The sequence below is a fragment of the Phragmites australis genome, chromosome 9 (genome assembly GCF_958298935.1).
Source record: "Phragmites australis chromosome 9, lpPhrAust1.1, whole genome shotgun sequence".
Classification (NCBI taxonomy): Eukaryota; Viridiplantae; Streptophyta; class Magnoliopsida; order Poales; family Poaceae; genus Phragmites; species Phragmites australis.
In genome coordinates this window covers 5,267,734-5,283,514 of record NC_084929.1, presented here as the reverse complement: position 1 = coordinate 5,283,514, position 15,781 = coordinate 5,267,734, and the positions used below count along the sequence as shown (strand labels likewise).

The 15,781-nt window shown below is 40.7% G+C and overlaps 1 protein-coding gene across 1 annotated transcript; it reads left to right on the top strand.

The window, feature by feature from the left end:
- The first annotated feature begins 1,911 nt into the window (after window positions 1-1,911).
- On the top strand, window positions 1,912-5,604 carry LOC133928520 (zinc transporter 6-like). Its single transcript, XM_062374873.1, has 2 exons — window positions 1,912-2,915; window positions 4,899-5,604. The coding sequence occupies exons 1-2, from the start codon at window positions 2,040-2,042 to the stop codon at window positions 5,211-5,213; spliced, it is 1,191 nt and encodes a 396-aa protein (XP_062230857.1). The 5' UTR covers window positions 1,912-2,039; the 3' UTR covers window positions 5,214-5,604.
- Window positions 5,605-15,781: the final 10,177 nt, after the last annotated feature.

The following is a 15,781-nucleotide window of genomic DNA, read 5'->3' as shown; positions in this document are numbered from 1 at the left end:
TTGCTAGGTCATAAGTAGTATACATGTATATCTATATGGGAGGACCTCTGGGTTTGGGGGACCTGGGGCGATCGTCCCACTTGCCCCTCTCTAGGGCTAGGCCTGCGACCTGGTGAGGTGGAGGCCTGGACAATTGGGGTGTGCTTAAGGGTGTGTTTGGTTCGAGGGATATTATCCAATTTTCGAAGGTGTTTGGTTCAAGGGTAGGCATGGATAGGGGGGCACCTTCGAGGAATATTCTCCTAGATGCTGGATAAACCCATTCGCAAAAAAATGCTGGATGAGTCATCCTTGTTCTGAATGAGCTTTGTCCCTATTAATATGGCCTATTCTGGTTGGTCAGAGTAAATGCACTTTTTTTAGCACGTTTTAAATGATATTATCTTCTAAACTGTTTATCTGATTTGTGATTCAATTGTATCATTATATTTATTATAATTAAATCAACAAAAATAAGATCTTGCATGATAATATTTTGATAAAAAATAAATATATAATAAGCGGGTCCCATAAATTTTAGCTAACCCATCCAAGTTTAATCTGGCCAACCAAATAAGAAATCAGATCTCCCTATTCATACTACCAAACAAGAAATTTAATCATCCTATCCAACAAAATATGGATGACCATATCTCATCTAACACTGCACTTTAACCAAACACACCCTAATTGCCCACCAGCGGAGAGGTCGACGTGTTTGGCAGTCACGGAGTTGCCAAAACGATAATCGTCTACCTTATAGTCGTGATTGAAGCGTTGACGACACTTCAGCGCCTCATGTCCAAAGATGCCACAAATATGGCACTTTGGTCAATGCGTGGCCACGACCACATCCCCGTCCTCCACGCCTACCCCCATGACTGTCATTGCTATTATGGGGGCGAGGAGTTCTGTTGTTGCCATCACCATGGTGAGAGACAACATTCACAAAAGTAGTGTAGCCAAAGTCTTTGGACAAGACGTGTTACTCCTGCATGACTTCGTACGAGAGAAGATACGTGTAAAAATTGTTGAGGCTTACTACAGTGTTGTCCACGATAAGAGATGCCATGAGGGCATCGTCCTACGGCCCGAGGCCAGTGAGGATGTAGGAGATCAACTCATCATCAGACAAGGGGTGTTCAATGGTTACCATGGTGTCGTGCGAAGCCCTTCATCTTGTGAAAGTATTCAGCGACACTTATGTCCTTCTTCTTCTTCTTCTTCAGCTTGGATAGTTGTAACCGAATTTGACGGATGCTCTCCCTGTTCTGTATCGAGAACATAACATTGAGGGCACTCCACACATGGACGGAAGTGGTATGACCGATTATCTAGTCAATGATATCCTCTGTCATGGAGGAGAGCAGTGTGTCGAGCACACTTTGATCTTGCTGCCACTACCGAAGATACTCCGGGTTAGGCTTCTGCAAGACGGCATCGCTAGTCCCCTCGGCTATAGTTTGAGCTGACGTAATCACGGAACCATCGAGATAGCTATGGAGATTTTGGTTGGAGAGCACCTGCACCACTTGAGTCTTACAGAGGAGGAAATTGGTACGGTCAAGACGAATGGTGATGAGGTTAGTGGATAAAATCTGCAGAGGGTGGCTAGTGACAAGCACACCAGAGTTGCTAGAGAGCTGATTGCTCGAGGTGAGGGACATGACCATGACGGTGAGAGTAGATGAGATTTTTTTTGGCTCTATTGCTAGGTTGGAGAAGCTATTTACGGTAAGAAATCCCTAGGGATATCATCTATTTATATAGCAATATACATATATACATGAAAAGATCACAACAGAATCAGTCGAATTAATCATTCTATTCTACCTATAGACTATCCTTCTATCCATACCAATTCTATTTTAACACTGCTATACGGCTAGCACTTCTCCCCCACTATCCACTAAATTCCACAAAACCCAGACTCGAGTACCCTCACTATCCACTAAATTCCACAAAACCCAGACTCGAGACTCGAGAGCACAACGCGCCCCTGCTCCGTCCCGGTCTTCCAGGGAATTTTTTTGTCAATTTCATATCCCACCGCCACCGACATGTCCGGCGCCGGCTGCCTCCCCGCCGGCGACACCACCTTCTCCAGGGTCTGCCGCGACGGTGCGGCGGCGGCGCGGCTCAAGACGGGCTCCCTGCTCGCCATCCTCGTCGCCAGCGCCGTCGGCATTTGCCTCCCCGTCGCGCTCACGCGGGCGTTCCGGGGGCGCGAGGGCTACGCGCGGGGCCTGCTCCTCGTCAAGTGCTACGCCGCGGGGGTCATCCTCTCCACCTCGCTCGTCCACGTGCTCCCCGACGCTCACGCCGCGCTCGCCGACTGCGCCGTCGCGTCGCGCAGGCCCTGGCGGGACTTCCCCTTCGCGGGGCTCTTCACCCTCGTCGGTGCGCTGCTCGCGCTGCTCGTCGACCTCTCCGCCTCCTCCCACCTCGAAGCCCACGGCCACGCCGGCGAGGCCAACGAGCACCAGAACTACGCCCCTATCCCCAAGAAATCCCCCGTCTTCGAGCTCACCGGCGAAATGAGCCCCAAGAAACGCGCTTTCTTGGACGCTGACCGCGAGGACCCGGCGCTGCACGCCGCCAGGAACGGCGGCGACCCGGACAGGGACGACGTGGCGCTCTTCGGAGCCAAGAAAGGGGCCGCATTGGTGTGCAGCGACGAGGTCGCGGTCGTCGGTGCCGGATGCCATGGCGGTGGGCATGAGGTGGTGGAGGTAGGGGAGGGGGAGGAGGAGGAGGCGAGGAACAAGCAGAAGATGGTGTCCAAGGTGCTGGAAATTGGGATAGTGTTCCACTCGGTTATCATTGGGGTAACCATGGGAATGTCGCAGGATGTCTGCGCAATCCGACCGCTTGTTGTTGCGCTATCCTTCCACCAGGTGTTCGAGGGTATGGGCCTTGGCGGTTGCATAGCACAGGTGAGAGTGAAACCTATGTCTCAATTTGTTGTATTGTGTGTGGAATTATTCTTAACGTGATCGTGTTTCCTCAGGTTGTTGATTCGGTAGTGTTGCAAGAACTTGTGATTTTAAAGCATTGTAGAAACATGATTGCTATTTAGCTCCATAGTTAGTTTTGCTTGTTTTGTGAATTCCGCTGCGAATTTAGTTTTGGTAGTATAGAAACTCAGGAGTTCTCAGCTTACTTGAATATGTGATATCAGTGTTCTCTTTCATATTGCAGTAAGGTGGATATTATATGATTTGACTGATTGGTTTGGTTTCATTGAAAAAGAGGGTATGATTGACTTCAAGCCATATTTTTATGTGGGGATTGTACAATGTTATTAACTACCTATTTTGATGTCTGATACAATGATTAATACAGACAGGACAAGGGATCATTCCCTCCTATTATTGATTTAAATGGTTGATTTGTCTGTCTTACATTAAACTTGTCATCCATTTTTTATTCAGAGTTGCGATGTCTGGCACATACCACTTTGTTAGGTGGGGAATATTTGTAGTTGAATACAATTTGTGAAGCCCCTTGTATTCCTCCGAACCCTTTGCATAACTTGGAGTTTATAATGATTCTTGGTGGAAGGATCCCTGTTGTGCACCACAATCAGCTAGAACTTTTTTTGTGCCATTATTGCATTTATTCAGCAGGGAAAATCTAGAAGCATGAACTTTTTGCATTACCTAAACCCATGGAGGCCAAACTGTCTTTGAGGATCCTTCTCCCACGCCAATTTTTATCCACGTTCGCATAATGTGTACCTATTGTCCTTGTGCCACTAGAAGAAAACAAGGTTTATGTGTTATGCACTAAGGAAGAGTGACAGAACAATAGCACTAGGACTTTAAAGTCCTTTTTGGTTTGGTGGTATCTTGTTAGATGGCAATTCGAGAAAGCAATTTGGCATTTTAATGAAAAAGTAAAGTAAAGTGGTTGCAATGCAAGGTATGCCCAAACGTTGGGATTCATACAGATGAAGGGTGCATGGAAAATACAACAGCAAATTGAATCTAAAGTGATGTGTCCAGTTTTAGCAGGGGCAATTCCTATATTTTTCTCAGTTAATAAAGCATAATGTACCAAATAAGGCCACCACCTGGAACATCCATTTAGTAAGTCCCTTTGTTAAATAATTACTCATAACTTTAGATGCCACTACTCCTTTAGAGTAATTTCCAGTTGCATACCTTACAACTTCCTGACTTTGTATATTAGTATAGCATCTCCTCATTAGTTACTTGAAGATCTTTTTCCCATCAAATTAAGTTCGTCCACGTCATTGTTTATCCACATTTGCACAATATTTACCTTTTGTCCTCATGCCAGTATGCCACTATTGAAGAAAATGTGGTTGATGTGTTACGGTCTACAGATGAAGGAGGAGCGACAGAACAGTAGCGTTAAGACTGTGAAATCCTTTTGGTTTAGTGGTGTCTTGTTGGAGGGCAATTCCATAAAGCAGTTTTCAAGTTAATGGAAAAGTAAATTAAAGAGGTTGGAAGACATGCTTGAACACTAGGATTCACACCGATGTAGGCTGCATGGAAAGGGCAACAGCAAATTGATTCAAGAGTGATGTGTTGTCCAGTTTTAGCAGGGGCACTAGTGCAATTTTTTTCTCAGTTGATAAAGCATAATGAACCCAATAAAGCTACCACCTGGAACAGCCATTTAGTATGCGACTTTGTTAAATAGTCCTATTCATAGCTCATAACTTTGGATGACACTATTCCTTTAGAATAATTTCAGTTGCATACCTCACCATTTCCTAGCTCCATATCCTAGTATATCATCTCTTCATTAATTGTTAGAAACATATCAAGAACTGCTTCAGCTGTTTTTCTTTGTAATTTGTAATAGCTTGTAAACACCACTTATGCATTCTTGTGTTCGACATGGATGACTGAATCACTGAATACATACTTGTCTATTTCTCTCAGGCTGGTTTTGGGATGGCAACAGTTGGTTACATGTGCATAATGTTCTCAGTGACAACACCATTGGGAATACTGCTTGGAATGGCAGTCTTCCATATGACTGGCTATGACGACAGCAGTCCAAACGCCTTAATAATGGAAGGGATTCTTGGTTCACTTTCTGCTGGAATCCTTATTTATATGGCGCTTGTCGATCTTATTTCTCTTGATTTTTTCCATAACAAGATGATGTCAGCATCCCTAAAACTGAAGAAGGCCTCTTACATTGCTTTGGTGCTTGGATCTGCTTCTATGTCAATATTAGCTCTATGGGCATAGTTCATAATCAAATTTGTAGAGGAACCTTATGTACTATATTCAGAGACAAACACAATGTATTGCTCCTCTGATATCTTGTGTAGGAAGGAATGGATAATTTGGGGGGTCAATACTTCCCTCATGTAAATTTGAACACATTAGAAACTGGAAAGTCCGACCGCCTTTTATGAATTCGTGGCCTGTTCATTCACTCATTTTACATTTTCATGGATAACCAACATCTACGCTCTTTTATCTTTCAGTTTGTGCATACTGAATACTGTAACTGTTGTAGGAACATGTTTTTAGCGTTGAAATTGGCCGTGCTGCTTTGACTGCTTTCAGGTCTGGAGTTCATAATAGGAAGGAATGCTCATCCATGTAGGTTGAGTTATTAAGTTGTTCTTTGCGAAGCAGGCAATCGGAAATTTGCAAGTAACGCTGTGTATGATAAAGAATGTGCGTTATCTCCTCTATATCTTTCCTAATGCTTTGAGCTTCTTTCAGATTTCATGTTTACTTCTGTTTTCTGTGAAGTTTCAACATTGTACTAACAATTGTAGCTTCTTTTACATAACAGATTTTATGATTGCTAATCCATATCTGAATCAGTTATGCAGTATAACATGAAAGCATGGTTGGAACATGGGCATTGCTTGCATTTTTCAGAATATTTACTCTTTAGCTTGAATCAGTGTTTTGAAAAATCGCTCTGTGTTAGTCAGGTGGTGGAAGGGCCGCCTAGCAGGGTTTGGTGGCTTGACATATGTGCCGAGGAGGGGTGAAGGAGGGAGAGGAGGAAGGGGAAGGAGAAGATCCCTTAGACTATCTCCAACCATATTCCTTTCATTTCGTTCCCTTTCCGATTCTTTTCCCCGTTCTCATTCCCTTTATTTCCTCTCATCTCCAACAGCTTCCCCTCGAGGGGAATTGCGAAGGGAAAGGAGAGAGAATCCCGTCCTGAAGGGAATGACTCTGGGAATCCCGTCGTGACGGAAACCGTGAAGGGAAACCGTTGGAGCACTGAAAGGAACGAAAATCCCGTCGTGAAGGGATTTTGGTCCCTGAAGGGAAACCGTTGGAGATGGTCTTAGTGACGCGACAGAGGTGGGATCGGTCACCTAGCCTCACAAATTAGGCCCTGAAACTAAGACTTTGATCTTCAACCTGAAAGTTCTGAACACTTCACCATAATGGAGGCAAATCTTTTTAAGAATAAGTTTCTTATTTGCACTGTAATTTTGCTAAATTCTTGTTCGTGTCCTTGACAATGTGGTTCTGGACCCACATCTCAATGGGACAATGTATGGTATATAAGGGACATAAGAATTTGCAGTGTCAAAGAAGAAATTGTTGAAAGAATGAATGACCTATTTGAGGAAAGTAGCTCCTTTTGTAAACGGTCATTTCTACCATTATCCTATTAACTACTACTTGGAGAGGTGTGCAACAAGTATTACTATCACAATCCTATAGAGAAAGGATTCCGACTTTGAAGGACATGTACTAAAAACGAAGGTCTGAATCCTAGCAACTTAACCAAATTCAATCTCATCCGGATAAAGTAGCACAAACTACGAATTCGCGACAGCATTAAAAGGTTGGTTCTTCTTAAGCACTAGATTTTTTTGTAAAAATGCAGTATGAGCTTTGTATGTACCGAGCCATCGTGTAAGTACAATTTGGTACAATCACATTAGTGCACCGAGCCAAAATTCGATATGAAAATTAAAATGATCATGTGCGTAATTTAGCATGAATTTGCTGTGCTAGATGAGCCGTACGCTCTGAATGTATTTCACGGGATGCTACTCATATATGTACCTCTGGCCTTCTGGCAGAGAAAGTTACAAAGCTTATAAGACCAATGTGCGCCTATAAGAACCATACAAAGATTACAATTTGTCAAGTCGCAAGTGGCCTGTAGTAGCAGGAACATGAATTTGGCCTTGCTGCTTATACTGTTGTCAGATCTCGACTTCATCATAGGAAGGAATGCTCATCCATGTAGGTTTGAGTTGTCAAGTTTCTTTTGCGATTAGGCAATCAGCAATTTGCATGTAATACCGTGCATAACAAAGAATGTACGTTATCTCCCCTATATCTTTCCTAATGCTACGGGCTTGTTCCGGATTTCATGTTTACCTGCGTCTTCTGTGAAGGATTTTTTTGAAATAAAATTATTTTATTGGAAAATTGTAAAAATAATATCCAAAATCCGATATTTGCAGAAAAGGTATCTGTCGGTATGCGGAGTACCAACTAGGGACCTATCTGCACTCCGCATGCCAACGTGTCAGTGGGCCAACGTGTCATTCAAAGAAAAAATTATAACTTTTTTCATATGATCTCGGATGGATATGATTATTATATGAAAATTGTACCCGTCGATGATATCTACAACTTTGTAATTGAACACTTTTCTATTTTAATCCGTTTAGATGCTGAAAAAATAGTTATAAATTTTAGATATGAAAAACTAGATGTGTAATTTCTAGCCACTTTTTGTATCTAGATCACTCATTTTGTATCTAACTGCAGAATACTGTCCTTAAAGGGTTATGGTATGATTTTGAGAAGAGACATGATGTGTCACCATAGTCCTACGACTCTGAACCTTAAAACAAGGGAGTGTTTATTACGAAGGATGGAATTAAAAGCATTGTATCCCAAGGATCTAAACCTGGGAATGGTTGCTTGATGGATATTAGTAAACTCAACAAGTTGTTACGCAAGGGTATTGTAGGGGGAGTAGTACGTGTTTTGCAAGAAAGATTCACTCTTTGACATATGAACCTACACCAGATAATGTAAAGGAACTATTACAAAGGTACGAGGATGTCTTTTAGGAACTCACTGAGCTGCCGCAGCAAACATGCCAATTGATCATAGCATACCTTTAACACCAAGTGGTAAGCCAGTTAATATAAGACCCTCCCCTCACTGCCAAAGGGATGTTATGGAAGCATTAATATTCCTGTTTCTCAATTCAGAAACTATAAGTCTATATTCTTTACTAGTCATATTAGTGAAGAAGAAGGATGAAAGGCTATAGCCAAATTACAAAAGTGTTGTTACCCGAGTACCAAATGAAAGGCTATAGACAACTTGCAACAAAGGCAGTCCATAACTCAATCTATTAAGGAGAATATGGATGCAACTCAGGCAAAGAATGAAACAATATGATGATAGAAGGAGAAAAGAGAGAATTATTAGTAGGAAATATGGTTTATAGTAGAATTCAGCTATTTAGGCACACTTATCATGCTAGCTATGTTAGGTGGAAAGCTTAGATGATTTGATACCCTTTCGCGTTAAGAGAACTCGATGCGTACTTCAGTTATGAGAATCTGACACCCATGGCTACTATGTATATAATCTTTAGTTATTTTTCTTCCTATTCTTAGATCACACCACAATCCATCCCCAAACACTAAACTAATGCCTAATATTTCAAGGTCTTGACATTGTTCTTCCATATCCAACTGTAATCAACATGATTTTTTTGGTTTTTGGAAAGGGAAGAGATAACCTTTAGATGTGAAAGGCTATTATGATTCCACGTATAAATTCACAAGTTATTTCATGGCTAAAACTGATATCAATTCTCTCCTTTAGAATGTTTAGCTCACATAATGTTTCAATGTACAAAGGGTAAAACAGATTAACCAGAGGTTGGTTTGACCTTTAGTCATTTTGAAAGTATGATCCCGTCATTGACAGAGAATGACAAAGCTTGCTACTTGTTTTCTCTTTGAATATCTATCTAAATAGATATTTTTTCATGCAGCTGATCACATATCGAAGAAGAAATGTTGTTGTGATGTGAAAACAGTTTTTAAAGAACTATGCAAGAAATTCATGCCTGCTTGAGTGGTCCTGCTGAGAGTTTTATAGGATACATGTTAAGCTGAAATATGCAAGAAAACATGTAAATATGAAATTGTTAACTACCATTTGAAACTTGAACATGTTGAGCTACAAGCTTCTGATGGATTTGATATGTTGCCTTTGAATGCTAGATATATATCTTGTTTGTGCATGTTATGGAGAGGCTACATTACAAAACTTGATTATATGAATGGTTATATCTTGAGAGTATTTTGATAAGACTCTGTTATTCTTTTTTTTACAAGAGTGAAGTACATAAATGTTTTAGCTGTCTTAACATGTTCAAGTTTCAATTTGTGATGTTGTACTTCCTAGTTCTCTGTATACCTATCTAAGTTGCATAGCTCATCCAACAAGTGATGTTTGCAAGATCAGGGACACCAAGATTAGGCACACTGACTTTAATGGCATTCCTTTAATTAAGACTACAAGAAGATTTCTATGAAATAAATGAACTCAAGACAAAGTGTCCAATCAATAAAGGGTCCGAAAACAACCCAATTGATATTTCTTCCTATTCCATAATGGAAAATGCTAGACAACAATCCACTGTAAAAATTGAAAATCACTACCAAGATTTCGCACAATGGAAACTTGTTTCACTAACAAGAATTCACATAGTCAGATTAGGCAAAACAAGAGGGATATAACAAGTGCTTGAAGACTGTCATGGAGGTTTGTGGAAATTGCCCATCAAGTATATTTCAACACACGATAGTGTGACTAATACATTGGCTATAGGTAGCTGGACTGAAAAAGGAAGTTTAATATATTCTAATATATCAAGTATATTTCAACGCATGATAGTGTGACTAATACATTGGTTATAGGTAGCTGGACTGAAAAAGAAAGTTTAATATATTATGATGTTTCTTTCTTGTAGTGACATTTGTCGCAGGATGAAACACATGTTTGAGAAGAATTTATATCCTAAGACAATCATAGAAGAATATATTTATGTATCCAATGGGTGTGAAAGTGGAAGCATCTCAGTGAAAATTCTTATATGCAAAGGTACAAATGTGTGCATATTTACTGTTACGCTTCTTGTTGGCTGTTCCTTTTGACACATGTCCTTATAGTACATATGCCTCTTTTTGGTATATATTCCATGTACCTCTTTCTGGTATACTCCATGTGTGTTTGTTCAATGTGTTTCAATGCATATGTGTGTATTTTATAGTTTTCTTAATTTTCCAGTGCTTGAAACCAACTTATTCTTCACTCACCATCTTGGTTCTTGGGTCAACATGCACCTACTTATGGGTTTGACACAAGATACTAATAAGATGGTTATTGAAAAATAAGATGGTTTTAATCACTTAAAAATTAGTCGCAACATTTTTTATATTTTCCCTGTAGCAATTATTTTTGTGACAGATATACGCACATAACTAACTTACAGTGAAAACAAAAAGTCATCTAAACAAATTCCAAAAAGTAAAACATATCTTCATATCTACTAATTAGAGGCTCCTCTAGAATCTCCACATTAATCTAATATAGTGCTTCATGAAAAAATATACTAGAAATCCCTAAAAAGAAAAGCAAAACATCAGGCTCATGATTTAGTTTCTTAACAAACCATGACCGATGGATCTTACTGGACTCTTTAATACACAAATGTGCGAGTCATCACAGAAACAAACATTGGCAATGACTCCTATTGTGGTACACATGAATTTGGAAGATACAAAGGCAAGAAACAATAATCTGTGAAGATGTAGAATCTTCAACTTTGTCCTCTGCGAGGACTCCTACTCGGATACGCTTCTCATCTGATCATATTATATAATTTGTCGCACTGCAAAATAACATTGGTGATCTATAATAGTTGTACAAGTGAAGTGTTTACATGTGATGGGAAAAATATAGCGAAAAACAAAGAAGCAAGAAAAAAGTGGATGACTCCATAATATATAGTCATACTTTGTACTGCGTGTAGAGGGTGAAATAATTCTGGCTAACAACAATGTCAAGAACACGCATGCAACGACTTCTTGCCTGTGGAATATAATCTGCATGCTCATTGAACAAGCTCTGTAGTAAGGATGAAGTTCTCAGAGATCGATCTCCCACGGATGAAGAAGCCCGTCTGTTCATCGTAACCCAAGCGAGGAATCTGACGCTGCAACCTTGTAGTGATCGAGCATTTTGGTGAGCAGCTTCAGAGAGCGATTTTGGTGAGAGATCGGATGGTAAGCATCTCCAGGTTTCTTCGGTAGTAGCACACTTGATCCTCTCCAGGTCAGCTTCGCCGGGATAGAAGGCATCTAGGAGGGACATGATCTCTGTATCCCAGGCAGCCGCGTAGAAGCTCGGGCCATACCCATCTGGACCCGGTGCACTATTCTTGTCCATCGACCGGAGCGTGGCCTTCGCTTCGGCGGCGGTGAATGGAGCAGTGGGCGACTAGGGCCAGCTCGAAAAGGGAGCAGTGATGGATGCACGGCCACCAAGTAGATGGTTCTCTCTCTCTTTTTTTCCCTTCCTCTTCCCTTTTTCTTATCGTCTTCTTCCTATTTGATTTTTGAAAAAAATCTTAATACACATGGACGGATTTAAAAAAAAATCTGTCGGTGTGCATTATTAAACTTACATGTGTAGCAGTGATGGATGCACGGCCAACAAGTAGATGGTTCTCTCTTCTTTTTTCCTTCCTCTTTCCCCTTTTCTTATCGTTTTCCTATTTGATTTTTCAAAAAATTCTTAATACATATGGACAGGTTTAAAAAAAAAATCCATCTGTGTGTATCGTTAAACTGACATGTGTAGCTATATTATCAACGTATATCTTATTTAGACTCGTATGTGTGTAGCTCTGTTACAGGTGTAGTTGTAACCGTCTATAACAAACTCAATATCACAGATACTTTTGCAGAGACAAAACACGTACCTGTCTGTGATAAGGTTTAAAATCCATTTGTGATAATTCGTTCTAAGATAGTGTATTGCTCTTTAACCAGTAATTAGTTCCTTTAAAAAACACTTAAATCTAAGAAAAATTGTTACAGACGCCTCTTCTTTTTATAGTGCTTCTTTCGATCTACTAAACTTTCCAAAGCATGCACGCTGATGCAGATAGTTTTGCTTGACCATAAACAAGTCTCCATCATCCCAAGACGAATGTTCGAAACACATATGGTATGTGTCCCGTCTCTATTGGCCACCCTGAATCCATACCATGCGCTTCATGATGGCGCACTACCACCACTCAAGAACATCGTCCCCCGATGCCTCGCAAGCCCGTGTGTCTCGCATAGAGAAAGGAATGAAACTAAGGAGAAATTTCCAACAGGTGTAACTGGGGGAGATCGCTCTACAAGTTTGGGGGAGAGTTGTAAGCTTTGTGTGGCTTTTATAGGCGCAAAACTGCAAATGGAGCACGTTCGATTCATTTAAGCTCAACTTTACACAGGATCGGACGCTACAACTCATTTATCTTCTTATCGAAATTTGATTTGGTGGATTAATGTGACTGTACCAGATTGTATTCACACGATGCCTTGGCACATGCGAAGTTCATAGTAAGCATTATAAAAAATCTAGAACCAGTGACTCCTATTTTTAGGCGGGCAGATGAAGGTTAAGCATATCTTATTCCGTTTTAGTTCCTTTATCGTAGAAAAAGGCTTACAAATCAGATTTTAGAGGATCAATAATTGAATAATGCTCCACTTAGCGAACAGTAGTACACTACCCTATATATAATATAGCACGGAAACGGAGGACACGGTTGTCTTTGTGCTACGCTCGAGCCCATTAGAAATATTGTTCCGAAGGAGTCTCGTTGGCCTAAAACTGCATGTTTGGAATGAGCTAACTCAATATCTTAACTTAATTTCCTTAGCACAAGGGCGTGATGGGTTCTGAATAATATAAGGAGTTTACTAAATTTTTCATCTTGCGAGAGATTCCATCGGAACTCATCAAGGCCTTGTGCTAAGGAAATTAAGTTAAGACGTTGAGTTAATTCATTCTAAGCATGCAGCTTTAGGCCAAGGAGACTCCTCTGGAAGGATGTTTCTGGTGGTTTTGAGCGTAGCACAACTGCAACTGTGTCCTCCTTATTTCACGCTATATTATTCAGGTTAGAGTATTGTTCGCTGAGTGAAGCATTTTCCGGTCATTAATTCTCCCAAATCTGATTTATAAGCCATCTTTGATGATGAAGGAATCAAAGCAAAATAGGATATACTCGTCCTTGATCAGCCTAGCCTAAAAATGGAGTCACCTGGTTCTTCTTAAGCTCTGGATTTTTTATAATGCATACTATAAATATTACTACAAAACATATCATCAGTGGTGGTTCAAAATCACCGTCAGTAGCGGGTATTAAACCGTTATTGATTACTCGGTACTGATAGTCACTGACTATCAGTGTTGGTCACAGAACTGGCACTGAAAGTCCCCATCACTGCCGGTTTGTAGATCCAACCGGCAGTGCTATGTGGACTATCACTGCCGATTGGTGATATTTGTTTCCCGCCTTTTCCAAATGTTGGTGGTTATTGCCAATAGCTTGTCCTTTTTCAAATTTTGGCCGTTGTCGCCAATAGTATACGACATATTTATAGACACACATATATAAATTTAATTCATGAGATCTCAAGTTTTATCACAGCATATATACACAAACATATATAAATTTAAGTCATAAAACATCAAGTCTCATCACAATATATATACACCGCATATATGTCAAGTTTCATTACAATAAGGATAAGCAGTTTAAGATTTCTTGCTAATCTAAGAGCATGAACTCTGTCTTTTCTTGTTATATAAAGGTAACGAGATTGATCGGTCAATTTTATGGTACTCGCGGATAGGACTAATGACATTGTTATTGATGAATCCGACAAGTTATTCTTGAAGTGCGTCGATTTCAATAGGCAAGAGTCGACCTGTGGCCAATTTGAGATGCAATTTCAAGAATTGAAGAAATCAATCTTTATGAACATGTATCAAACCTGAAATTAGTCATCAGTATGTATGCCACCCACCTCAGCATCGGTCTCCACGAGCGACGCTTATAACAGAGTACTTATACTAGTAATATCGCTTACGATCACACACATATAACAGAGTGGAGTTGAACAATGCTCAAAGATAACATAGTTTGTGACACCAACTAAAAGAAAAATTATCTATATGAAAGTTCAAAGTTCTATGGATTGAGCAATACTTCATCTGATTGGATTGAGTAGTAGTCAATCCAATAAGAAAAATGATGTGTGCAATATGCAATTAAAGATTGTAATAAAACAATCAGTAAAACTTTTACAGTGAATATGCCAATAGTATGATGCCATGCAAGCGTCTTATTTCGATGCAATTGACTTATTATTAAATTTTTGAGCTGACACGAACAAGAGGCTGAAAGGATCGAATAGCCCAAGAGGGGGGGGTGAATTGGGATATTAATTTTTTTTTTAATTAACCACTGCTTGACCAAATAAAACTTATAAGAAACGCAAGTAAAGAATTTTAACTAGCACAAGATAGCTAACCACGCAAGAATTAACTAAGAAAGACAATTCCCAAGAAGAACTTGCAATAATAACAAAGCTCAAAATAAGATGCAAGAAAGTAAAGAGTCAGAGAAGACAACACCGATTTTTTCCCGAGGTTTCGAGAAGTTGGCACTTCCCCCTAGTCCTCGTTGGAGCATCCACCAAGGATGTCGCTCCCCCTTGAGTCACCAAGGCTCAAGTGCTCCCTCTTGATTACCCTTTCTCCATCTCCGGATTGGCGGGTATCAAACCAAGTACATCCTCTTTTTCGGGGCTCCCACAATTGCTCCAAGAGCTCACCGAGAAATCCTCCGATCACCAAGACCGTCTAGGTGTTGCCAACCACCAAGAGTAACAAGCCTCAAGCTTCACTTGACAAAGACCAAGCCTAGACAACAGCTAGATGCACACTTGTTACTCTCCAAGCACTCAAAGAAGTCCTTAATCCTCAACTAAGAACTTAAAATGGACACAAGTGCTCCCTCTCTTGCCTCTAAATGACACACCAAGTGTATGAGCTGCTACAGGGTTGCAAGAGAGACTGTTGAAACCAACTGAGTGGGTATTTATAGCCTAGAGATCAAAAATTAGCCGTTGGCTAACCACTCTCATTTTACTGTAATCACCGGATAATCCGCTGGCTGTATCCTTAAGATCACCGGATAGTCCGGTGGGTTCAAACCCAGAGCCAGCTGTCACTAGCCGTTGCACGGCAACATTTGTCCGGTGATAAACTCCGGTGAACAACAGTCAACACCGGATAATCCGGTGAGTACAACTCACCCGACCCTTCGAATTTCAGAACCTTCTGCAAGAAATACTCCGGTGATATTTTTGCTACCACCGGATAATCCGGTGAGTTCAATTTGTCTGAGTTTCTTCACAACATTTCTCCGGTGGTCTGCCAGCTAAGTCACCGGATAATCCTGTGAACGTAATTTTCCACTGTGGCCCGAAGCAATGCTCTCTGCAAGAAATAGTCCGGTGTTCATATTATGCATTCACCGGATAATCCGGTGGGTACAAAATTGTTTTTCTCCGAAAATTTTCTCTGCTGGAAAAGCTCCGGTGGTCACCGGACTTTCAGCACCGGATATTCCGGTGTAACACTTCTGAAATTTTTCATATAATTCGGATGCCTCAATTAGTGTTTATCCGGTGAGTATTAGACATCCATCAGAGGAT